This window comes from Amblyomma americanum, chromosome 1, assembly GCF_052857255.1.
Source record: "Amblyomma americanum isolate KBUSLIRL-KWMA chromosome 1, ASM5285725v1, whole genome shotgun sequence".
Lineage (NCBI taxonomy): Eukaryota > Metazoa > Arthropoda > Arachnida > Ixodida > Ixodidae > Amblyomma > Amblyomma americanum.
This window is the reverse complement of record NC_135497.1, coordinates 345,970,334-345,997,330: the sequence shown is the minus strand read 5'-3', so window position 1 is coordinate 345,997,330 and position 26,997 is coordinate 345,970,334. Positions and strand designations below refer to the sequence as shown.

The 26,997-nt window shown below is 47.3% G+C and overlaps 1 protein-coding gene across 1 annotated transcript in view; it reads left to right on the top strand.

Annotated features, from left to right (window-relative positions):
- Positions 1 to 7,435: 7,435 nt before the first annotated feature.
- The window catches only part of LOC144115549 (frequenin-1-like), a 250,444-nt gene continuing 230,882 nt past the window's right edge, over positions 7,436 to 26,997 (top strand). The window contains exon 1 of the mRNA XM_077649976.1: positions 7,436 to 7,928. Within this exon, the coding sequence (XP_077506102.1) occupies positions 7,865 to 7,928 (64 nt within the window). The 5' untranslated portion in view covers positions 7,436 to 7,864. The remainder of the gene's footprint in view (positions 7,929 to 26,997) is intronic.

Genomic DNA, 26,997 nt, shown 5'->3' with positions numbered 1-26,997 from the left:
AATACGGCACAGTGTGAGTATGCACAGAGTTCTACGTGCACTGTTGAGTTAGGCTTCATAGTAAAAAAAAAAATTGGGAAAAATGTGATTCCGTTATTGTTGCACTCGAGCCCACTTAAAACGAACCTGACTTCTGTTCATTATATCCAATGTTCGTAGCAAGTCTACCTTCTGTGTAACATCAAACAGTATTAAGTCCACAAAAGTGGCGGTAATTTCTTGAAAAACTGCATTATCCGTGTCTCCTGGTTCAAAGCACACCTTAGAGCGGCTCTTTCCAGGCTCTCCAGGGCATTTATCTCCTCGCTGAGACCCTTGCTGAGAACCGGATGCCAGAATGTATCGTTTCCGCCGCTGGCGACACCTTTCCAGTTCTAATAACACAGCCCCTATAAGCTCCAGTGCGAAAATTGTATTCCTGTTTTTTTTTATTTCCTCCTTAATTTCTATCGGCACCTACGATACTGCTGGCGTGTTATCTGTGTTCTTGAATTGAGATCGCATATTTCTGCCTGCAGATTTTCATCTTACATGTCTTTTCCTCTGTTGTCTTGACGTTTTGCCATGCTTTGACGTTTTTGCCTTGACAATCGTGTCTTTCTTTCGCATGACCACATGTTACTGATTTGTAACTAACCCCCCCCCCCCCCCCCCCCTGCCCCCAGGGCGCAGTGTAGGCCCATGAAGAAATTAACAATAAACTTTAGGGAAAAGATATAGCTAATAGTGGTCGTAGCGTCCACGGCACTTGGTGGCAGGTCGGTCACATTAATCAGATTCCTAGCGGTAGGGAAGTGCTCGTACTTGTCGTACGATGGCTTCGTCAGAGCACGCGGCTCTGCGGTGTTGTGGTCCGCAGGAACGTAGTCATCCGAGGAAACATCTGGCCGGCTATGCATCAACTACGCGTTACATATCTACAGGCGTCTGATCTTGTGTGTCGTGAGAGCTTCATCTATCTTTCCTAGGCCCATGCAGCGACGAAAGCAGCGCAGCGCTCTTGGCAAAGTATGTATCAGCTGCACTGACGCTGCCTGCACGTGGTAGCAGTGCAAAAGATGACGTGGACTGGGCAGACGACGCATACCATGTGTCCAGCAGGACCAGCAAGGTATCAGACTTCTCAAGTCGCTACTGTTAGTTCATCCACGACCACAGGCAGTGACATCTCTTTTAACGATGCCCCTATCTCGCGCCCACCGCGCTTGTTATTCCACTTCGCATGTTTGCCGGCGAACACGGAGGCATTCATTGCCCTTGTAGTCCATGTAGGCGCGCACTTTCCCGGGCTTGCCTACTTTTACAAAGCCGCCTGTTCCTGTTATCTGTTCTGCGTGCTGTTGTCGCCCTCGCCGCTTCGGTGGCCAGGCGACGGCTGATGCAACGCCATGTTGTTGGGACCATTTCTCGACCCCTTCAACGACGGCGGTAGCCGACAGAATTTCGTCTAATGGGGCTAACAAGGATTTCACCTTAAAAGTGCACGTCACGGATATCCGAATACTAATGTATGCGATTGTTGGCAAGACCACCGACAGCATTTTTGCTTATTCGGTTCTCCCCTTTTCGTCACATGACTAAGTTATCGGAACTGTGCCGTAATAAGCCTTTCTTGCTTCCTTTTCTCAACCTGGAAACTCAGACACGCTACCAACAGAGTCCCGCTTCAAGCTGGCCAGAGTCCCCGACAGTAGACAGCAAAGGGGAAACGCGAATACCGAGACGTGCAGGGTGTGCCAAGCAGTTAGAATCATTCCGTTCTGCGCCCACCGCATTAGTAGCCGGGGCGGACTGACTGCCCCGTCTCCGGTCATCAAGTAGTCAAGCATGCATGCAGTGCATCACAGGAATCAAAAGTGTTATAACTTCTAAAACAAAAAAAACGGTCGTAACAATGTGCGCGAATATCAAAATGCTTACGACGTTGAGTTATGGCTCCGAAAAACACTAACTGAAAATTTATTGGCAGGTGCTTTGTGCCAGCCGCATTTGCTGTCGACTGACGCTAGCGACCGCGATCTGAGACTTTTGCCTTCTTTTCCTGTTTTTCTATGTGAGTTGAGAACCAAAAAAAAAGAAAATACTAACTGTGCATATTAAATTTTGTGCATATTGTATTCTGTGCATATTGGCGCTACACATTTCTCTAATTGATTCTTCCTTTCGTGATATAACTAGAAGTTAGACAGTTAACTACCACTGTCCGAATTAACTTAGCTATGCTATGAAGATAATTGCAGTCCCACAACGCGACTTCCAGGATAAGTACTTAAGTTTCGTTTTTCCTTAATCATCATCATCATCAGCCTGATTACGCCCCCGACTGCAGCCAAAGGCCTGCCCCATATCTCTCCTATTAACTCTGTCTCGTGCCAGCTGTGGCCACCCTATCCCCCCAAACTTCTGGATATCATCCGGCCACCTGACTTTCTGCCACCCTCTGCTGCGCTTCCCTTCTCTTGGAATCCAGTCCGTTTCTCTTAGGGACCTTAGGTTAACTTGCCTTCGCATTACATGCCCTGCCCAAGCCCATCTCTTCGTCTGGATTTCGACTAGTATTTAATTAACCCTTGTTTGTTCACTTGCCCACTCTGCCCTCTTCCTGTCTTTCAACGTTACACCTATAATTTTCCTTTGCATAACTCACTGTGTTGTCCTTAAGTTCAACCATATTCGTTATCCTCTATGTTTCGGCCCCATGGGTGAGTACCGGTAAGATACAGCTGTTATATAATTCTCTCTTGAGGGATATTGGTAAACTGTCCTGCATGAAATGAGAAAATCTCCCAAATTCACTTCAACCCAATTTTATTATTCTAGTTATTTCACTCTCGTCTTTCGAAACTGCGGTCACTACCTGCCCTAAGTAGACGCTTTATCTTACCACTTCCAAGACCTCTCTACCAATTGTAAACTACTGCTCTCTTCCGACACTGTTGAACATTACTTTGGTTTTTCTGCATAAGGATTTCTAGACCCCCACCGTTCTGCTCTGCCTCTCTTAACTCATTGATCATGCTTTGCAGTTCGTCTCCTGAGTGACTTAGTAACGAAATGTCATCAGCGAATCGCAGAATTCGAAGGCATTCTCCATTAACTCTTATCCCCAACTGTTCCAAATCTAGGCCTCTGAATACCTCGTGTAAACAGGCGGTGAATAACATTGGTGAAACCATGTCTCCCTGCCTGACATCCTTCCTTATCGGAATTTTATTGCTGACTTTATGTAGGACTATGGTTGCTGTGAAGACGCTATAGATATCTTCCAGTATTTATACATAAGGCCCTTCTATACCCTGATTCTGCAATGCCTGCATGACTGCTGAGGTTTCGACTGAGTCAAATGCTTATAAGAGCGTTAGCTCTTAATCATTACGTTTCTAGATTTCGTGGGGTCTGCTACCACCCTTTATCACAGCGCCATCTGTGACAGCAACTACTCATCACGTTTCGAGATATCGTGAGGTCTCCTACCACCCTGAGATCAAGGCGCCATCTGTGGCTGCAACTAGAAAATAGCGCATCTCATATTCACACTTGTAGCGCCATCTACAATAACATTGTAGAAACAACCACCTGCCGCGTGCTAATGATGGCGTCACGGTCCAACACGGTGGATAGAGGTGGAACTATGGGAGTACGACGTCAGGGGCCAAATTGGTGGCATATTTTCGTTTTCTTGAATCCAAGATGGTGGCTATTAAAATTTTTTTTTTTTCTTTATTGCCTGGCTGCGACACATAACATTTACACAAAAAACACTCAACAAAAAACACACAAAACGCTATGTACATACGACACTGTCGTGGTCAGCCATCATGAGTCTGGCTTCGTCATACTAAAATTCACGAAGCATACAGAGCGGCTCTAGCCTCGAGAGCCACTCGGGAGGCTCCGCAGTTGCTTTCTGGATGGCCAGAAAGCAGTCCATTCTTTCCCGAAAATAATTGATTGTGCCCTCTCAACCCTTTCGCTCTCCCTCACCAAAAAGAGTCGCAAAACGGGTAGGAAAACTTCACCGTTACGGGACCGCTATACATGCGTGCATTCGTTCCGCTATATATACTCCGACAACGACGGGCACCCATCCAGGGGCAGTTGCATACCGAATTTGGTAGGCAAATAAAACCCTATGGGTTGTGGTATCGAAATAAAACCAAAATTACGTAATAATTAAACATTGTATACATGCAATTATAATTGAAGTGTTTCCATATCGCCCCGCAAGCCGAATTCCGTTTGGGACGTATCTTGAGGGTATGCAACTCGACAATGGGTAGACGTGCATTGTAATTGCTCTGATAGATGGCGCTAGGCGGCGATCGTTCCACTAGGCGGCGTGCGTGCACGCGTAGCCTAGCATGGTGGCAATCCACCCGTTTCAAAGGGTATTACAGTCCGTTTCTCGAAACGAGCGGCGCGTTCTTCTTCACTTTCTTCGTCTAGTAAACCAAACAGCTAACGCTCGTTACTTCAACGTCTTCCAGACGGTGGCGGCCTTTTTTTTATTAATCTATGAAGGCTATATGCAGGGTATGCTTATATTCTGCGCTTTTCTCTTCCACCTATTTGCTAGTATGAATGAAGCATATTGTCGAGTATCCTTTACGAAAGCCTGCCTAATTAGTTGATTGATTAAAGTCTAAGGCTGTCCTAACTGCATTAGAAATTACCTTAGTAAATATCTTATATGCAAAGAACAGTAAGCTGATTGGTCTGGTATTTTTCAAGTCCCTGACATATTTCATATGAATTAGGATGATAGCATTCTTCCAGGCTTCTGCTCAGCTCGAGTCCATAATGGATTGAGTATGCAGGGTGGCTAGTTTTTCTAGCACAATCTCCTCTCCGTCCCTCAAAAGATCTGCCGTTACGTGGTCCTCAGAGGCTACTGTATAGATTTGTGTGGAACTCTTCGGCTGCTTTAACTATCTTATCCATATTTCTAATGACACTGCCCTCTTTGCATCTTCACGCATTCATCTGGTTTTTGCATATGCCTAGTTTCCGCTCCACCGCCTTTAGGCTTCCTCCGTTCTTTAGAGAACGCTCAATTCTACCCACATTATACTTCCTTATGTCAGTCACCTTGTTGTTATTAACTTTGATAGCTCTGCCAATTTTATTCTCGCTGTGGAGTTTGGTACTTTCATGCTTTGGCTTTTCCTAATCAGAATTTTTTCTCCTGAGAGAGCTTGCCGGTATGCTGTCGAACCATCCTACCGCCCACCTCTGCTGCGCACTCCGTAATGATGCCTGTGTGATTACCGTTCCCAGCTTGAACATTAAGGCCGTCGTCCTGAGCTAAAGGGCAACTGCATCACTTTTTGAGAATTTCATAAATATTCAAGGATTCCAATATATATAGGCTGTTGGTGAAGCATGCCAAGTGTTTTTGCATTAGTATTTAAAATAGTGACGTAATCAACAATTGAATTTTGCGCTTTTTCTCAAAGCACCAGAGGACAGCGGAGAAGTTTAGTGTGACGCCACGGTAAGTATGATTTCAAATTACCGCTGTCGTCGACCACACCCTGCTGTGCCTCGCTGGATGCTGCCAAACAACGGTCGGCGGGCTTTGCCCTCTGTGGCGTTGTTTTTATTTTGTTCTCTCAAAGCAGGTGTTTATGCGTTGGAAATGTACTGATACCTTCAATGACGTCATCAGGCGTCCCCCGCTGGGCGTTTGGCGCGGCGGAGAAGCTTGCAGGCCATCGCGATTTTAGTCGACGATTACGTAACCATTTTAAATGCTAGCCCAAAAGGACTTCGCATGCTTTAACGGCAAGTTTCATACATTCGTCATTTTAAGGTCGTCGATTTCTAAAACCTATGCATTTTCCCTTTAAAGTCGAATATCTGTTCTGAAGCGATATCCTGAATTCCTCTGTTTCCCTCTTACCGCTAACTCTTTAATGGGCTTCCGCTTATTTAGTTTCTTCCGTTCCCTCTTCTAGTCTAGTCTAATTCGAGACCTTACCATTTTGTGGTCGCTACAGCGCACCTTACCGACGACCTCCACATCTTGGACGATGCAAGGGTGAGCCCGCAGTATGAAGTCTATTGAATTTTTAGTCTCATCTCGGGGGCTCTTCCGCGTCCACTTCCTGTTTTCTCGAAGGAGGTATTCATGATCCGTAAATTATTTATCTCTGCGAAATCTACTAATAACTTCCCCCTGCTATTCTTAGAGCATCTCTCGTTTGCGGAAAAAGGTATTCATCGTCCGTAAGTTATTTCTCGCGGCGAACTCTACTAAAAGCTATCCCTGTTTTTCCCAGAGCCTATGCCATATTCGCCAACTGCCTGGTGTCCAGCCTTTTTCTTTCCTACCTTGACATTCAAGTCGCCCATCAGTACAGGGTATTGTGTTTTCATTTTGCTCATTGCCAATTCCACGTCTTCATTGTACATAGCTGTCGAAGAGTTGGTCATCATGGCTGGAGGTAGGCGTGTAAGCCTCTACGAGCTTCAGTTTGTTCCTCTGATTAAGCCTATTTACGATAACTACCACCCTCTCGTTATTATTAAAGAATTCTTCCATGCTTCCAGCTATATCCCGACTGATGAGGAATCCCACGCCCCGTATTGAAACTGGATTACGCCCAGTCTACAGACAAGCTTAAAAAAGGGCCCTCAACAGGAAATCTTGCATAAAATTCGAGAAAACATGCCTTATGTCGAATTATTTCTCTAGGTTCAATCCATATCCCATAGGTTGAAATTTGGCGACTTTTGCACAGAAGCACCCGGTCCCGAGTATTGCGAGCGTTGCGTTAGCCGTGTGCACTGCAAACGCTCGCACTTCCTGCAACATTGTTCCGCTTTCTTCCCTGCCGACATGGCCTACTTTTCACACGCTGTTGGCAAAAAAACTTCGACAGGCCTTGACACTGTGTGCCATCTCCAGTTTCACACTGTCCCAGCTGCGTTCTGAAGACGGGAGTCCTCGTCCGGTCGCCATTTCCTACCGAATCCCCAAAACCCTGGCCAAACATGCGCTCCGGGGAGCGCGCGCGCGCTCTTGCAGTGCTTGGTTCTTACGTCACCCCCTACGTCACAGGGAAGCGGCCGTCACATGACTCGCATGAAATTACGCCGCGCGCGCCCGCTCTGACTTTGGCCACGCAGCGCGCTGTGTTTTGGTTCGGAACGGGGCGAAGGAAAAAGGGAAGTCGGAGGAAGGGGCGCTCGGAGCGCGCCCTTCGTCGGCGCGCGAGCCAAGTGGCGAACACCAAAGTAGGAAGAAATAAAATCCCCGCGAGAACCCGAGTTCGCGACGCACAAGCCAATCGAGGAGGGCGAGGGAGAGGATCGTCGCGCTCTGCTTTGCTCACCCGCGCCCCTCCCTTTCCGCAGCGCATCGAGCTGCGCGAGCGAGCGGCGAACCCCGGAGCGCCGGCTGGAAGGGAGAGCGCAGGATCGCGGATCGGTCAGTGAGTCTCGTGCTGGCCGCGGCAGCGCACGCTCGGCTTTGCGCTGCAGGCCTCGGCGACGCCGGCGGCAGCGTCTCGCGGAACGGCTGCGCGCCTGCGCGCTCTTCCATCGTCTGTCTGTCACTAATAGATCCGAGCGTCTGACGACGACCACTCCGCGCCAGTGTAGCTTCTAGAGCCTCGACGCCGCGCACTTTCGCTCTGCTTCGCACTGCTTCCGCTTCTGCCGCTGCACCTGCTGCGACCGCAACTGGAGCGGCGCTCGCCCGTCGCGGCCGCGTTTCCGGAAGCCCGAACTGTGACCGCCGAGTAGTAGTAAGCAAGGCCGCAGTTTAAGTTGCGACGTCAAGCCGTTCGTCGTCGCATAAATCGTTCGGCTGCGCATTCATTTTTCTGCGACCACTCGAAGCGCGCTCCCCGCTGCGACAATGGGAAAGAAGAACAGCAAGCTGAAGGCTGAGCGCCTTTTCAAGCTGGTCAACGAGACATACTGTGAGTACACGCCTTTGTCGTTTTTACTCGCTCATTATTATTTAGCTCATAGTTACTAATGCTTAGCAGTGACCTGGCGTGGCACGGACTGTGGTGCATGAACTGGGCTGATGTGCAGCAGTGTCCATCGTTCGAAAGTCTGTGCATTTTTCCCCCTTGCGAAAACTTTTGCTCTGTAATTCGCATCACATGGTTTTAGCCTCCTGGGCGCCCTCTAAAAAGATACGTTGGAGCTCTGCGGTTCTTAACGAGAAGGTGCCACGACTCGGATATAATTTTTAGTATCGAGACATTGGTAGATCACGGGGTTTTGTAGCGGAAATTATTTTTTTGTTAAGCCATTTGTTTCGCTTCCATCAATCAGAGGATTTTGGAGTATAAATGTTGCCCAGCCCGCGGTGTGCGCTCTAAAAGTGTTAGAAATACTTAGACCTAACACATAAGAAGTCACCGCAGAGACACGGAGCGTGCAGACCATAATGTGTCGTATTCGCAGAGCCGCAAGTTGGGTGCCAGGCTCTCTAGCGCCCATTTTTTTTTTAAATTCAGCCTGACTATGGCAATGCGGACCCGCATCGCCTTTAATTGCCTGGCTGGTTTTTTTTTCTAAAACACACATGCAAGAACTAGGGGGGAAACATTAGGCGCCAGGAATTTCGCGTCCTTTTCAGGTGGAAGGAACGTTTCGGCCCCAATTAGCTAGAAAAGTAACTCCAAGGTCAAAGCTTAAGTTCTTCCCCCGCTAAAAAAGAGGGAATTATTCTTTCGAACATCTTTTATGGAGCACTGACTGACAGCAAGAATCATGCGGCAAAGTGACCGCATGCGTGCTTCGAAGAAGGTAAGAAAGTACTTCAAAATCTTTTTTCCTTTTTTTTTGCGGTGAATTTGCAGTTAAAAAAAAAAGACCGAAACATTTCGCGTTGGAATCCCACTGGCTGTTTTGAGTGCGTTTTTTGTCACATCTTATCATCGATATGTAGTGGAGCTTGGCTGCAAGAAAGTTGCCGCCGGAAGGCGGGAGGCCGTATGTTCAACTCCTGTTGAACATACGACATCCTTGCTGGCTGTTTTCCTTTTTTTTTCTCTGTCCACATTTATTGTGCCGGCTTAGGAGAGATTTATCGCTGTAAATCTAAAAAAAAGGGAAAGCAAACTTTCGAGCCTGACAGACCATCTTTAATCCTTCTCATGTACAAAACTCCCGAGAGGAATGGCTTCCTGCCATGCTTCGGGTGCAAAATACAAAAAGCAGCTCACACAACTGGAGCGCGCACACCGCGCATCGTTTTGGGTAGCGCCCAGTTGATGTATGCGCAGATATGCTGGCGCATACATCAGATAGCCGCGTCTTTTCAGAGCGCGGAAACATGCGCCCGCTGCTGGACCATGACAAGCACTCAGCTCAGGATTCAGTCACGCGGCCGGGAGTCGGTACAGTTTCGCGGCGTCTCTCTCCGAACGTACTACGCTGATTCAAAAGATAGTTCGTCTCTAAGGCAACCAGAAATGTTGCAATGCTATCGCGCGTCTTTAGAATGAGCTCGGATTATTTGTGCGAACGTTGAAAAACTGTCGTGTCGGGGCAAACCCGGTAGCCTTCTTCACGGCCCGTCATCACATATGCCAATTGGAGGGCCAGATAAACTGGGGAGTGCAATAAGAAAACCAGACGCGAAGAGGTGCTCACTTCGCGAACTGCGTCACGCGGACGCAAAATGCCCCGTTAGCTGCAATGCTTCGGGGGCATTATGCGCTAGAAGTGCATGCGATGGCCAACCGGTTGATGCTGGAAACTGCGTGCTGCGTAGCACCTAGCGTACGCAAGCCACGGCTGCCTGAAAAGAAAATGGCAGCACTGGTAAGAGGGCTGCTGGCTCTTGCTGCGTGCCGCGTGAAAGGGTTGTCAATCGCGAGCGCCTCTTTGACGCCGCGCTGAGCCGCCTGCCTAGGCACTCGTCAGCCTTGTCATCTCAACATCGCGAGTTTGTCTAGTCCAGCAATTTTTCATATTTTCGCTATTCCAGGTTAGGCCGGCCTTGATTCGCGCCATCCGGGGTTTTTCTTCCATGCTGTCCGGGCAGATTGTGAAAATGCTGGAATATTGCGTTTAAAAAAAAGCTACCTACTAAATAATTGAGCTCAAAGTGAAAGATGGTGTCTGCGCTAGTACATGGATAGGCCACATCCAATAGCAGCACTGGGGAGCTCTTACTTTTATATTGAATTTTTTGGACTTGCGGGAAAAAATAGGGTCAGTGCGCATTCCACATGGAAAATTTTTCACATGAACGGTGGCAGTTTACCTGCTAGAAGCACAATGAGCTGAAGCGGTTTAATGAGGTTCTATTCATTCAGTATGAGTTAATGAGGTCAGACTTTTCGACCGAAGTAACACGTCGCATTTTGTTTCTGGGTGAGGCGCCTTCTCCAGCGAGTGTTTATTTGCATGCGCTTGCTAGGCTGGCAGTACGGGTTGCATCCTGTCTTCGGAAGTGTATATATATTGTTATCGTAGTTTCCAAGACTGAACGTCTGCCGAAAAAACTGCGACTGGTCGACGTCCATGGTTTTCCGCACTTAAATATCTTGCACCTTGACTACCTCGAAGCGTGGTTAAGACAATTGTTTCGCTGCACTGGCTGGCATAAATACTTGAAATTGTGCCTTCGTTCTGTAGATTTGTTGGCAGTTTTCCCGCTGAAGACTACAAAGACTGCGCGAAGAAAAGAAGATATTTTTGTCAAAGTTCACTCCAGCAGTTATGCCTCACACGCTTTGATACTGACGGCAACTTTGCTATCTTAGCTGGAATTCGACCGAATTCGTAGTTAGCTTTACGTGACGTCTATCTGTGGTTTCTTCACCTCCGCCTTTTAGCGGTAAAATAGTTAAGGTTCCTACCGTTTCCTACCACTCCGTATAATGCACTCACCTTCGAAGCAGCCTAGCTGCTGCGCTCCTCCCAGCGCGTGAGCCTTCGAGAAACACAACGCTAACGGCGCTGCCCAATCGCACAGTGTCTCTCAAATTTCGCATCAAGATATGGCGCTCGTTACGAGAGCGTAGGCGCACTGGAAAGAATTAACGCTTCGCCCCCCCCCCCCCCCCCCATCTTCCCCTTGAAACGCCAGAATTCGTGCTCAGTGATGAGGAATCACTTTAAATCTTATGCAACCCCTCTGGTGTGTATGTATAGAGCCGGCCCACAGGTGACACAGGTGAGGGGCGTTCCCTCACGGGAGGTGCTTCTCAACAGAAGGGAGATGGCAGGAAGGCCGAAGCGACGCGGCATTCGCTTTGAGAAATTTGCGTCCCTTGAAACGGCCAGTTACGCTGGTCGAGGCCCGGCTTCTTGCCCAAGGTCAAAATCCGCTGCGGTATTGCCAACGGTTCCATGTGTGAAAATGCATCCGCTGGGAACACCTGGTAGGGCCAGATTAGAGATTGCTTGCTAAATTTCTCCGAGAAAATCTTGAGCTGGAGGCGGCCTCGTTGCTGCGCTGGGCTCAGCAGTGCTCACACAGGCACGGCCCTGTTAGCGCCGACCCAACAGTCGTAGATAAAGCAGAAGAAACCGTTCTGTTCAGCTGTACTGTAAATATATACACTCGGGACTATTCGTTTTCGAGTAAAACACGATATTCTAGGCTGTATGCTCACCAAACAAGTTGGGTTAAACCAGGCGTCTATCCAAAATAGCGCCTTGAAAATAAAACCAACGTTTCATGTGGGAAAGCGCTCAACGGAGAACATGAAAATGAGGGTGGCATTTAAGCTCCGCCTTCAAGGTATTACGCGACAGCGTTAATTGTCATTGGCTACTATAATTCTCAATTCGTACTTCTTCAAATCGCACGTTCATATTAGCGTACATCATTACGAATACTGGACCGCGTGATACAGCACAAAACACAAAAGTTATCCCTTTAAGCAAGTCGAACGAACGTGCCTCAATGGCCTACGTGTAAAGTTCGTCTCGCAACTCAAGGGTCAGATTCTCAACTAATTACCCCAATTTTCTTTTCAGCTAAATTTGTATATTTTAGATCCTTTTGTGTCATAATGACATTTCGGTCGTGCAACGACCTTATAGTCAGAATTTAACTAGAATTTTAATCAGTTTCATGAAACAGCTCAACGTGTGACGACACAACCCTCTCGACCGATCTTGAATTAGTGTGGCAGTGCGCATGACTGTCACGTTAAAGTAGCATTCATCCTGACGCAGTTTGACCAAGTTGGCTTTAGTCTGTTAATGCTGAGCAGAGTAAGTTGTACTCATGATAACTTGGGGCGTTTCTACCGCCTGGTAAGCGTTTTAGCACAATGCCTGCCAGAAGAGAGCTCCGTGAACAGAGCTGAAGGTCTGGCGTTTCACTGCAATCATTACGAGAATGCAGCTGCAACCTTGAACGCATGCTTTCTCTGTGAGTGAGAGTGCGTTCGCAGGCCTGGCCGGCTGGCCAGTTCTGTTCGAATCCAAACTTTCAGTTCGAATCCAAGCGACTGGGACTGCCAAACTCGTCTAGCTTGTTTTGTGCGAAGCAGCACTGGAAATTGACAGTCGCTGTGCCTTGCTTACCTAATTTCTTGGTATTGTAATCCATCCACTGTACAAAACTCTTCGTCTTCGATGTGATTGATATGAAATTCTCTCCGAAGCATGCGTCGACCGTCTACCGCTCCATATTTACGCCAGCTCCAACGCGAGGCAGCGATTGCTTCGTTGTTTCCCATATGGTCGAGAATATAGAGGCTGTCTGATTCACACAAAGTTGCTTCCAATGGTAAAAACGAGCCAGTTTATCGTGAAATTTTAAATCAAGCGCGATTCGACATAGGCTGATTCCGGGGGCAGTCCTGCGTGCCGCCGCCATATTGGATCAATTAGGGTCCCCCTCCAGGTCGTGAAAATTGCCAGCGTACCAGATATTTTAGGGAACACCCCCGGTAATTTTTTTTAAATAGGCTCTTTAATTATGGGACAAAGATGACATCGGCGTCGTAATAATACCAGTGTCAGCGGACATTAGCAATCGGGAGAATAGTGTTGACTGTTAAGCTGGTTAACTTTCCAAGTATTACAACCGAACGATGCGCGCTTTCGAAAAGCTCGCGCGTGTTTTTCGAGCGCAAAGCAACGCCCCCCCTCGCCCGCCCCTCAACGCACGGGCCATGTGACCTTCTCTCTCCCGTGTGGGCTGGAGCAGCGAGTAAAGTGCCGATCAGCGCCGAGCACCGCAGTACAGAGAACGTCACGAGATGCGTTGGACACGCAGTGACGCGCAGCTGGGGGGGCGTTCATTTGTTCCCGCCAGACGCGCGCTTTTCGAAAGCGCCCGTGTTTTGACGCGAGATGGCCAGAATCTTTGGGTCACAGTGCCGAGGATAATAAATTTTTCTAAATTTTTAAGACATATGGCAATTGCTTACGAGTGGCTGCATATCTTTAATTGCAACCAGACGCCTAACTGTGACAGTTAAAAGGTAACCATTAGAAATTAGTTTACGAGCTCGGTAATTATAATTATTCGCCTATTTTCTGATGTCTGCCAACACTGGTATTACTATGGCGCAAAAGCCATCTTTGTACATAAAAAAGCCACTTTTTAAAAATTAGTGGCGGCTTATCTGAAACACCTGGTGTGTATATATATATATATATATATATATATATATATATATATATATATATATATATATATATATATATATATATATATATATATATATATATATATATATATATATATGGGTGCGTTCAGATAACAGTAATCGAGGTGTCGTGACAATATTTTGTTTTCATTAAAATTTTTATACCTAACGGACAAATCCGTCGACACGAAAGAGTGGTCCTGCCAGATTGGGAGCCGATATTTTGGAAAACAAAAATCCGGAAAGAGCAACAGAGTTACACATGTGTATGAATTTCCTTTCTCGGCACGCATCCCGGGGAGCAGCAAGTTCAGGGCAACGACCTGCTGCGATCACTATTACAAACTTTCAGCATGCAGCGCTGTGCAGCTGTGCACCATTCAAGGCTCAATTCAGACGCGTGTACTTGATCGCAAGCCGACCACGAACGAACGCCGGTTGAGTAGCTAAGAAGAGCACCACTGCAGCTCATCTGCTCGTGGATCTTGAATTCGTGGCGTACGGTGTCTCCGCGCGTGGTTAAAAGTTCGTTACAGCACAGTTTGAAGTTAAAGCAGTTTCGAATGCCGTGACTTCATTTACGAGGTTGGTGAGGCCTCGGGGTTGGCCGTGCTACAGCTGCGGCGAGAGCGATAGCGGTTCTTAGCCCACCATAGCCCACAAACAAAAAAGCAAAAAATTTGAAAAACTGTGAAAATTCCTTGAGCTCCTTCTGAGTGAATGTACATCGCGCTTACCAGTCTTTTCACTACCGCGTCACCATCTATGCGCTTAAACTCGGTTACTTTAGGCTGGTTTGCGTCGAAGGGTGTTTTCCAGTTATTAAGTGAGAGAAACCTAAACGCCGCCCATATCTAAAGCATGCGAGCGCTACTTTGCAGGTGCAAATGTAGACTACACGGTTAACACTGCGAAAGAGGCATGTTTGATGCCTTTGTGTGCGAGGACATCTGCGTCGTCGGTGATGTGCGTGATGTGAGCGCGCTCACCTTTACTTCGATTTACATTTCGCGCCAGAGACATGTGCAAGCGGTGTGGACATGGACGCCGTCCGAGACTCTCCATGCAACTCGTTTTATCGGGACATCACCACCTCCCATCTACTCTCTCTACTTCTTTATTTTCTTTTCCTCTCCCCCGCTGTTGAGCGGCTGGCTATGGGCACGTTTCGCTGCAACCGAGCTCTCCGTCACTCCTGTCATTAAAGTTCTGCTGGCATCCTGCGTACTGATTTCCTTCGGCGCTTTCCTTCCCTCCCCTCCCCCCTTCCCACTTCTCCCCACGGGCCCCGCTTCTACTTGAAAGTGTTTGCGTGCCCTCGCCCATAGGTATTCCGGCCTTGGTTCACACGAAATGCGCACTGCACACTCTTCTGCTTTCGAAACGAAGTTATTGCTGTGCATTGGCCCGCGGCTCCTTCGCTGCTGCAGGGCTACAAATGACAATAAAAAATGGATACTCACCGACGCCGTCTCTGCTCGCCACGTTCGACGACTGCCTGCGACTGAAGTCCCTCTAACTGGTCATCGCACGATGAAGGCTCGACGTGGGAAGGCGGCTGCGTGTGACGCCTCAGCCATGCAGGCAGAGTTGGCATCACGCACACAGCGCACGAGGCTCAGTAGCGCCTCGAAGCTGCGAGCCAGAAATACTTGGTTCATATTTTCTCGTCTGCTCGCTGGTTGGCTCCTTCCGCGCTCTCGACCTTTCGTTAGCGTAATAGGGCTGGTGATGAAATGGTAAAAGATGTAAGCTATCTGCTCACCATCGGCAATAAGCGGTGACTGCTATGCAAGAGGGCGCCGTCGAGCAGCGGCAGAACACAAAGCCGTTGGTGCGGCCACGAGCGGTGATAAATCTTCAGATGCCCCTTGATCCCTTTGGCCCGCTGTCATTCTCGGTGGCCACGACCGGATATGACGCCACACGTCATGGCAAGGCGGCGCCACTGGCTGGACGGAAAGAAAAATGGAGGCTGCAGCTCAGAATGCTGCTCGGTTCGCTGTACCTGAACGGCCGTTGGTTACAGTTTGGTCTCTTTCTTTAGTCCTTCCTTTTCGGCCGTTTCCGATGGCGCAAGAAACGTACGGCAGTGAGGCTGAGCGTACCGCTTCGCGATCTACTGAATAGGGCGGGAAGCTCATGCGTCTAGTGTGGCGCGCCGCTTAGTGGGTGCCTGTTGCGAAGACTTACGCTAGGGGCTTTAGTATGTTACACTGCGGTACTGACCTATGGGGCAGAAGCTTTGCAGCTAACAGAAAAAAAAGTTTGAGCGAGTGCCGGGGAAGGGAGGGCGTTTGTCATCGCATTAAGAGACGGCAATCTTAAGTCAGGGCATTAGTCAGTAGGACGATACTAGCTGTTTGAATGAACCTTTATGCTTTTCCTTGTCAAATTTCGCCAGGTTAGTTCATGTATAAGGAAAGCAAATTGTCTTAGCACATTCTGAAATAGGTCGCAGAAATGTTTTCTAGGCCAGAAGCTTGATATTCATTGGAGTGAGCTTTATTCCTCTTTGTAGATAGAATAGCTTGAGTAGTGCAGTAATTGTTATGTTAGTTGCGCGTTTCCCAATTAATGTTTGTTGTTAACGTTTTCTTAAATCTCTTGATCAGCCCCCTAAAGTACCATGTCAATAACGATATTAGTGAAGTTAGAGGGTTTTTTTTTTTCGTTCGACTCATTTATTAACGTTAATAATATCCGCCTCCGTGGCTCAGTGGTTATGGCTCTCGGCTGCTGACCCGAAAGACGCGGGTTCGATCCCGGCCGTGGCAATTTCAATGGAGGCGAAATTCTAGAGGCCCGTGTACTGTGCGATGCCAGTGTACGTTAAACAACCCCAGGTGGTCGAAATTGCCGGAGCCCTTCACTACGGCGTCCCTCATAGCCTGAGTCGCTTTGGGACGTTAAACTCCCATAAACCACAAACCAAACTATTAAGATCAACAGACATTTGCCACTTGGAGCACCACGAGAAAGAACGAGGAAGTCGTTATGCCTCTTTACTTATATGTGACACAATAATCCGCGAAGAGTTTAACTGTGCACCTTATAATATTGGTTATATCATTAATATATCATTAAGATCAGCAACAGCAGTCTGCCGAGAACCAAGCCTTGTGGAGCACCAGATGTGACAGAAAGGACATCGGATGGTATATAGTCGAACATAAACTGTGAGTGATGTGTTGAAAGTGTCATTTTTGTATAGCTAAGCTTACCGGCTTAGAGCATTAATGAGCGAGAGCTGTTATAGCTTTGCTTTAGCCATATAGCCCTTCATTTGCCCGCTGAATCTACATAGTCAGCCGTAAGAAAAAGCCTGGCCGTGCTAATTCGAATCAACGAAATCTTATCTGGCCACCTCCCACCCTCTTCTTTTTCGCGCCTTCTCGCTCCATAGTCTCCCCTAAACGTAGAAGGGGATTCCCCTCTCTCCACTTTGACAACCCCCAACCGCGGCAGGTGGCGAATAGAATCAAAGTATATTAAATTAAACATGAAGAATAAGTGAAAATAAAGTAATACGCTAAGTCAGTAAGGTCTTACGGCTGGTGCTGCAGATTCCACGCCATAATGCAGGCTTTTATGGCTAAACCAAAGCTATAGCAGCTTTCGCTGTAAAAATATCTTATCCAGGCAAAAATTTCCCCCGCCTCGACAACTGCTCTAAATTTGCAATTAACTTTGGCTGACACGCAATCATTAGCCTCAGAAAAGTCACGTAAAATCACATCAATTTGAGAACAATCATTAAAACTAAGAGCAACGTCGTGAGCACCTTCTCTTAGTTGAGTAAAGGTTGACAAGCCAGCACCAAAAAAAAAAAAAATGCTAGTAAGGCGATAGTAAATGTTCGCATTCTTGTAATGTATTTGAAAATGATATTCTCTAACACCCTGCATAAAGTGCTAGTAATTGATACGGATTTGAAGCTGGCAACATTTATCCTGTTTCCTGTCTTGCGAAGCTTTTTTTTTTAGATGTGCAATAGATTAGCAGCTGATAGCGGCTTACCAAAAAACAGTCCCATATATTTTCTGCACCACTCAGCATATTTATTGAGGATTTGTTTGGAATTCCATCGGGCCGCCTGTTTTCTAGGGTTCATGTTGAGAAGATTGAAGATTCCAGCGTTCTTTGTTATTATTAAGAGATAAAGGACGGAGATACAAGGCGGAAAGAGAATGGTAAATGTACCGTTGCCTTTCTTCAAGATTGTCTGAAAAAACTTGTTGTATTTACTTTCTTTTTTTAGTTTTCTCTTCTTTGCTAAGTTAGTTGATGCCGCTGCCCTAAAATAGTTCTCAACTTGTGGCTTTATTCAATCGCACTACTCTTACTAGCGCGGGGCACCCTAAGCACGAATTCAGCGCGCGAACACTCCTGCACTCGTTGGCGTTGCTTATTTCTTATTCCTTGGGTTTTCCGGCCAGCGTTAACCTCATCGCGCTTTGTGCAGTGGTTTCTGCGATAGGCAGGGCTTGTGCATTTGGCAAAATAGAATAAATAATACTCTACTTCGGCACTCATAAGAGTTCCAGATATTTCATTCCTAACGACCCTGATATCTAAGTAATCGAATAACGTAACTAATGCTGAAGTAGCATTTGGTTGGAGGTTTTACATCCAAAGTAGAAAGCGCGGAAGTCATTTCTGTGGTAACGTATAGTTTGGAAGTAACTGTGATCTATGTAGCGGCACATGCATGACATCGAGGTAAATTCAGAGTCTTTGATATATTGCAGTGTGTCTCGCGGACTACATGGCGGCTATGGTTCATGGCCGAGTTCCTTAATTACTGAGTCCGCTGTTTACGCAGGCAGATTCCTCTATCTGAAAAAAAAAATCAACATGATGGTCAGCAAGAAAGCGTGCTTTCATTGCGGCAGTATTTACAGCTATGTTTCCTAGAGCCCTCGTACAGTTGAGGCAAACGGCCTGCATAAACAGCACTTACCGAGCCGTCAGCATCTTTTGAGCAGAGTCGTCTTACCCCGTGTTTATTTCTGCATGCTCCGCGCAAGAAGCAGTTCGACATTCCCTTTCGTTAGCCCCGTACTTTAAGGCGGTTTACAGACGCACGCGTGAACTGCGCCGCTTTCTCGCCGGGTGCGCTAACGACCGGCAACATAGCTCCCGCGTGCGGCCACCCATCTGGGCCCGCTAATAACCTCGCCTCTTTATTTTTTTCTAGGTTCTTCTCTCGCTCTATCTGGTAATGAGCTTGCGTGCCGCTTGCAATAGTCTCCGATGCGTGCATGGTCCGTGCCTAATTGCTCGAATTTCTGCCATTCGTGCATGCCCGGCACTCCCTTACAAACTCGTGTTGCTAACCGGGCGAACTGTGGTCTCCCGGTACATGCGAGTGCGCGGGGCTTTCGAGCGCCTGACATGCCGTGCGCAACGGCATGCCAATCATACCGCGTCTCCGCCTCTCTCTTTTCCTCCCTCCCTCGTGTCAGCTCGCCTCCTGCCATTCCCTACATCCCCCATATTTTCCTATCTGGGCATATCAGCGCGCTAGATTTGGGAGAGCGGCTTCCTATCTGGCGGCGCGCACAAGCCGGGGACGCTTCGTTTCCTCACTCTCCCTTCTGCCGTTCTCTCCTCCTGCCTTATTACGCTTTTCTGACTTCCTGCCTCAGCTTCCTCTCACTTTCCCCCTTCTCTCCATGAGAAGTCCTCTCCTCCTTCCCCTTTCCTTTCTCCCTCTCCCTCCGCCAGTGCGCGTTCCGTCGGCGCGATTGCGACGCAGCCAACCGCAAGCCTGCTCTGTGTTTGACCAACGCCACGCGTCGGTGGGTAATCAGGCGGGCGCGCGCTTTCTTTCCCGCGGCTTGTACGCGGGGACAGCAAGGCATGTGTAACGGCGCGCGAGCGCGCGCTCGGGCCGCGCACGCTAGAAAACCCCGCAATAACATGGCGCGCGCGGGCTGTCGCTGCGGCGGCCGGGTGGGCGTTTTGTGGGTGGGAGGTTCGCGATTTGCGGCTCGAAATCGGCGCCGGCGCTGGTCGTCGTCACTGTGGCGCGAGATCCGCGAGAGGCGCGAAAATCGTTACGGTCGCGCCCCGTTTCGCGTGCTGCGTCTCGTTAGAGTTTGCTGCAGCAGCGGTGAACGCTAGGTGGCGCGGCTGCAGGGAAGCGGCACGCCTGTCGCACCCTGCGTCATTCAGCCGGGCGTGTACGCAACACGACTGGTCGTAATCGGTGCTGGTCCTTCAATAAGTCTAGATAAGCTCCAGTGACTTGCTGGCTCATAGGAAGCGCGATTCTTCCACTGCACTGTCTGTAACAGTGAGCACTATTTACGGGAGCAAGTAATTAGTGCGTTTCACCTCGCTGTTTCGACGTGCTCTCTATTCCTGGTTTTCTATGTGAGGCTCATGATAGCATGGGCTCTGTTTCGATATGCATGCGAAGAAAGGAGGAAAGATATGTGATTATTACAGTTTTTGCAGCGGCGACGTGAGTGGAAAGGTGGCCATAATCGAAAAGCAAAGTAGGCACTGTGTTGGGTCCGGCATGTGAAATCGTTGTATATGGAGAAACTGGCCTCTGATGAGGTCTTTGCTTGAGACCCATTTAGAAAGACCTGCTACAACAGTTTCCTTGAATGGATAAACTTATAAAATTTTATTACCGATATAATTTGGGACCTACGGTGCCGTACAAAAGCATATAGCGGACTCAAACGGTAGGCCTGGGAGTGTGCTAAAAATATTGCTCTATAATTCTATCAAGACTCACTCCACAGCACAGGAAAGCTCCATTTGAGTCCTGATATTGTTTTCATGTGGTGTGGAACTGACACAGGTTTTTTTTTTTTTTTTCCTATGGTATACTTAATTTGGTATGCGTCTGTATCTCCTGTTTTCTAGATGATATGCCGTGGCGTAAAATGAAGTGTGTGATGTTTCTTTTTTTCTTTTTTGATGCCTCCTCCGCTCTCTTTTACTTTGTGCCTGTTTCTAGCTTCGACTTGGCAGTCGTTGCAGATCCAGTTAGGTACAGACTGGCATCCAAAGAGAGTGATCTGAGGTTAGCAAGATATGTCTTGCCAACTTGTCAAGAGAGTTTGCTACTCCTTACAAGTGTTTATTAATTTTTATTTATCAATACTGCCAATCCCTGTTTCAGGGATTTTTACAGGAGTGGGGTCTGGCCGCAGGCAAACAGTCGACCAGGCATAAACACTGTTTCAAGTATGCAAAAAGTGCAGTGAAGATTATGGGGACAATAAGAATAGGCATTGGAAAAAGCAATACAAAGATAACCAATAAGTAATCATCACCTTTTCCCTTCATAAATGATCGCGACAAATGCAATAAAAACATGGAATGTACAAATACATGGAAAACCTCCAAAAATGTTAGAAAAAGTAAATAAAATTCAGTTTCTTTCCTGACAACACACTTTTGCCAGCTAGCGCCAAAAATTCCTCAGTAGTTGGCTGTACAATCACTGAGTAATCAAGGGAGTTCCAATCGCGCACAGCTCGCGGAAAAAAGGAGGACATAAAGGTATTATTAGCGCAGAAATACTCTTGTATGGTGAGTTCATTTTCGTGACGCGTTTCCCTGGAAGTGTTCAAGGTATTCTGTGTAGCAGGATCAACTTTAAGTTTGTTATGTAAAATCATGTACAGAACCTTCAGACGGTGAAGCGTCGTTTTAGAGTGCAAGATAAAATAATATGGAGGTCATGGCAGAGAGAGTGCAGGAAGGGGAGTTTCCTGACAACACAAACACAGTGAGCAAGGGAGAGGGTAGCCTCAGGGTGCCTAGCCAACGTTTCAACAAGATGTCTTTGTCTGAGGAGGGGGCAGATAATGAAAGGGGAGACGGTGAAAGAGATCAAGGAAGGGAAGAAGCAACGGGACAATACGAAGCAAAGGCAAATGGCTCAACACTGTTCGGAAACGGACAAAGAACGGCTAAAAATTTTGTTGTTCGTAAATTTACCTCAATGTTGCTAAACTGTATACATAACAATCGTCAACGAACGCAGATAATCTGCCTAGTTGGGAGACAAAAAAAGAAATAGAAAGAACAACAGAGAACGCTGACATTTTAGGTCCCCATACACGTTATCCTTATACCGCTGCGCTGACGCGCCGGGTGGCAGAACATTAGAGTCCCGATGATGCGGCGTTGCACGCAACTCGAGGGGCAGCCGGGTGTCGCCGGCTAAGCGTGCGCTGTTTGCGAGCCCCGGCGCGACCTTGAGCACTTTCGAGACTGCGAAGAGGGCGAGCGCGTGGGGCTGTAGCTCGGCTTCGTGGGAGTGTGCCCAGAATAGGAGAAGGAAGACGACAGGGGACGCGAAGTCCCGTTTTCGCGTAATGGATTTCTCGTGCGGCCGGATAAATGACTCGCGAACAAGATTGTTGCTTCCAGCGGGGAGCCACGATTTGAGGGAGCCAAGTTCCACCGCCAGCGGCATCCTTGGTGTCCTTGCAAGTTTAAATTTCGTCGACTGAAGACGAATGGACACTCAGGGAAGAGTCGCTGTGCAGCTGGAGGCCTTTTTGGAGTGATGCTGTCACTATTCCCGCGAAGGCGTCCTCGTCGCTACGAAGAACCCCATCAGGAATAGCGGCGGTGACAGAAGTATTGTCGGCGGACGGTTACAAGGAACAGTGAGTTGCGTGAGGGAGCTGCTTCAGTTGAAGGACAGTTAAAATCATAGTTCCCGTAGAGATGACAGGCTCCTGGTGCGTGCCCGCCATTTTTGCCGTCTTTGTACTAAAGGTATCGGTAGCAGCACATTTGAGCCTCCGGTTGCATAAGGCAGACATTGAGCTTCAGTAGCCAGCGCTCAACTCCTCTCGCGCGTCTTAGCACGTCACACCGGAGTGCGAAGGCCCCTTCAGAAGCAAGAGACATGCAACAGCGCAAGCGTTGTTAGCCGCGCTCACAGTAAGCCAGACCGCGCTCGGCTGAGAAACGCAGCTTTCTTAATTAAAGGCCGTGGCTTCGCTTTCAGTCGTTAACCAGAACCTTATTAAGTCTGAACGGAGGAGATGCTGGAAAGGGCAAAGATTTCCGGAGCGGCGATGTTTGGGTTCGCATTTAATTGGGCCTCCGGTGGGACTAGCCGCCCAGCTGTGATTCTTGCTTGGCGCCGAGTACTCGCCCCTCGTGAACGACACCGCATGATTCTGACGGATTGCGTGACGCTGTGTACCTGCCGGCAGAACTCGTTATCTCGCGGTAAATAAGCACGCGTCAGCACTTCAGTGGTCCTCCGAACGTAGTGATGCGGACTCGGCTGCCCTTAAATGCCAACGGTCTCTTGCGCCCTCCTCCTTATACTGAGATTGAGCTCTGTATTTCTCGTACCTGATTAACTTTCAAATGTGCCGAATTTTCAGAGCCCGCAGTATATCTCTGAAAAAAAACTTTCCATACTCAACCAGCGGGTCTGGTTGGCTCGCGAAAGGTGTTAGGTGTTCTGTAGGTCTACCTTCAGAGGACATAAAATAGAGATGACAAACAATTGGAAGCGACAGTTTTTTGCACGCCCTTATAATCCAGAAAAATATTGCAGTGATTGAGGGACCCTCATACTTTCACCGGGGTTTGCAATCAAGTTGGATTATTAGCGTGGTGGACCGTTTCCTGTCGCTGTATTTGGTTCGGTATGCCGAATTCGCCTTCAGTCGGCGGTGATTTAGAGAGCTAGACGCCACTTAATGGGGGAAATGGGCTCAAATTGGCTTGTGTAAGCACGTACTTTTCACCTTTTTTTTTAAAGCCGACCTGTGTTCATGGGTGCTCTGAGATCATTTCCTGTTTTTTTTTTTTTAAATGAAAGCATCCGTTGTCCAAGGAATTCCGGCGTATTAGGTAAAGTAGCAGTAACTGCAGCAAATGCTACTGCGGTTCAACGGCACATCACTGAGGAAGTGACTGATGTTATCGAAATTTGAATAGCTGAAATGAAAGCGGGGTATTATATTACGACTGTGTCGCACCTGTAAGGCTTATTAGATTGGAAATGAAATGTCTACTAAGTTTTCTTTAATAACAGCGCAGAAAACGAGGACTTCAAGGGTAGAAAACACAGGACAAGCGCTGACTCTCAACTAAAGTTTAATCACAGGAAGCAGGCAAATATAAGGGAACAGGTAACAACCGAACAACGAAACCACAAGGCGCGTGCACTATGTTGGGTCAAGATAGGCAACCTCACTTTCATTCAGGAGTAGTGATGGTTTGCTGACGCGCAATCTTGTTTTTTTTTTTTCTCATTTGGTAGGCTTCTACGATTTTTCTGGGCAAATTGGTCGGGGTGTTTATACAAACTGTCACTATAGTATAAGGCAGGGAAACATGATTGACACTCTCGGCAATGATCAACTAAATTAGTGGAACGGGTGGAATCTAATGAGTTAAGATGCTGTCTGAGTCGTGTGTTAATACACCGTCCCGTTTGACCAATGTAAATTTGGCCACAGGACAGAGGTATTTTATACACTACGCCATCAGAGCACGGCAAAAATTTATCATGCTTAATGCCACAAGACGCCACAGATTTATTAGGATGGCGAGCCTTATTTTCAAGAATTGAAGAAATTTTAGTGAGCTTATTTGGTGCCGGAAAAACATCAACTTCATACCTATTGGCCACATTTTTAAGACCATGTGGCAGGCGGTGTACATAGGGAAGGACTGCGAACTTTGCTTCTTCTGTTCTTTCTGTGAAGAAGGCAGTAACGCCGAGGTTTTAAGCTTTTTAACTTTTTTATTGCAACTGAAAGTGATGAGCTCATCAGGATAACCTGCAGCCCTAAGCCTCTTAGCCTGATCATCGAAGCTCAGTTTCATAGGTTTTAGCCAGGACTTCCACGGCGGTCAAACATGGGAAGGGATTTGGGTCACTGATCAACTTCCTTGCCTCTAATAATTTGCGATCGGTAACTGCTGATAAAGAGCCTTGTTTTGTCGTCTCACCAGAATCGTTGTTTTCGGATAAGGCGATGGTAGCCATTCAGAAGAACTTTAGGCCGGTATCGGCAAATACACAGAAGGTAAAAGCCATGGCTAGGCAATTACTTGAAGATTTGAATCTGGAACTCCTTAAAGACAGTGTAAATAAGGAAAAAGCAACTGTTTAAAGATTTCCTTCTCTGCTAAGACACATACCACGGGAATACCGTTCCTGGCCATTCTTACGGAGAAGAGCACCTGGCAACATGAAGTTTCCGACTATTTACAGAAGCATTTGGCAGCATGATCTATTAATGATCGTTTTCATATTCGCAACTCTGAGTGTGTCGTTAAATTTTTACAGCAAACAAACCCAGGTTTGTGTACAGCCTCTAGCATAGGTGTGGTAGATTTGTTCTACTCTCTGCCGCACAAGGAACTGATGACTGCTGTTTTTAATTGTATTGCTTCGGAGAATGTTGAACAGTTCGTAAGATGTGGCATTTCAGTAGCTGAGTTCCTTGAGCTGTTGTCTTTTTATGTCAAGTCTACCTTCATTGAATGGGAAGGTGCACTCTGTACACAAAAAGCGGGTGTGTGTACAGGTTCTAGAGTGGCGCCTGCTCTTGGTGATATTTTTCTGTCATTCGTGGATCGAGGTATTCAGATGTTGGTGGGATGACGTCACGTATTTTCAGATACGTTGGTGATTTTTTGGTTCTTATTGAAAAAACAGACCTGTTTAGACAAATGTCTGTTGTGTTAGAAGTATTCAAAGCTAATGTATGTGGTTTGCAGTTCACCCCCGAGGTTTCGCTTGACAACAAGATTAAGTTTTTAGATTTGTGTTTGACTATAGAGGAGGGACGCATGTGTTGAAAGTACTCACCACGGGCCGAAAAACCGTTGCTGAACTATAAATCGCATCATTCAAAGGTAGTAAACAGCGGAATTGTTGTTTCATCTTTATCATCGGCGGTCAAAATCCTGTCACCATGCTATGAAACTGAGCTTCGATGATCAGGCTAAGAGGCTTAGGGCTGCAGGTTATCCTGATGAGCTCATCACTTTCGGTTGCAATAAAATAGTTAAAAAGCTGAAAACCTCGGCGTTACCGCCTTCCTCACAGAAAGAACAGAAACGGAAAAGTTCGCAGTCCTTCCCTATGTACACCGCCTGTCACATGGTCTTAAAAATGTGGCCAATAGGTATGAAGTTAATGTTGTTTTTCCGGCACCAAATAAGCTCACTAAAATTTCTTAAATTTTTGAAAATAAGGGTCGCCATCCTAATAAATCTGTGGCGTCTTGCGGCATTAAGCATGATAAGAAATTTTTGCCGTGCTCTGATGGCGTAGTGTATGAAATACCTCTGTCCTGTGGCCAAATTTACATTGGTCAAACGGGACGGTGTATTAACACACGACTCAGAGAGCATCTTAACTCATTAGATTCCACCCGTTCCACTAATTTAGTTGATCATTGCCGAGAGTGTCAATCATGTTTCCCTGCCTTATACTATAGTGAGAGTTTGTATAAACACCCCGACCAATTTGCCCAGAAAAATCGTAGAAGCCTACCAAATGAGAAAAAAAGCGATTGCGCGTCAGCAAACCATCCCTGCTCCTGCGTGAAAGTGAGATTGCCTATCTTGACCCAACATAGTGCACGTGCCTTGTGGTTTTGTTGTTCGGTTGTTGCCTGTTCTTTTTATTTGCCCGTTTCCTGCGGTTAAACTGTAGTTGAGTCAGTGCTTGTCTTGTGTTTTCTACACTTGAAGTCCCCGTTTTCCGTGCTGTTATTTTTAAAAATGTATGACCAACTCGCCCGCCTAGCTATCGTGTTGAATTTCATTGCTACTGGGTGAAGGTGTGGTGGTTATACACGAACGCAGTTCTCTGCAAAGGTTCTCATTTACTGAAAATCGAATGAAATTAAAGACGTATCTTTTTTTACAGCATGTTCTGGGCAAAACTTCTGGTTGAAAAAAAAAAGAATGCGATTGCTTCATTGAGCTTATTTAGGCCGATAAGGCGATGCCAACGTTAGGGCGTGGATAGCACTACCACACTTCGGCAAGCACATTGGACCTGCACCCTCATAACCCGACTGCTGTCTCCGCTTTTTGTCTTTTTTTAATGGCTTAAAAAGGATCATTGTTGTACCGAAGCTTCTCCTTCCTGATCGCAAAACGCCCGGTCGACAACGGTTCTTTTACTTGCAGCCTTTCAAGCCAACCATTTTCTCGATAAAAATGCTAAGAGAGAGAAACGAATGAACATTTATGCAGCCAGTGCTGCAGACTGGACAGAGAGTAACTAACTCTGCTGCCAGCGGTCCGTAACCATTCTTTGAGCTCGATGAGCCTACCTGCAGCGCGACACTCCGGCGAGGGAACGACGTTGTATGGGCCCCGGGCCTGTTTATCTTAGCGCGCACAGAAACTTCAGCCCGCGGCGCAGTTTCCCGCCATC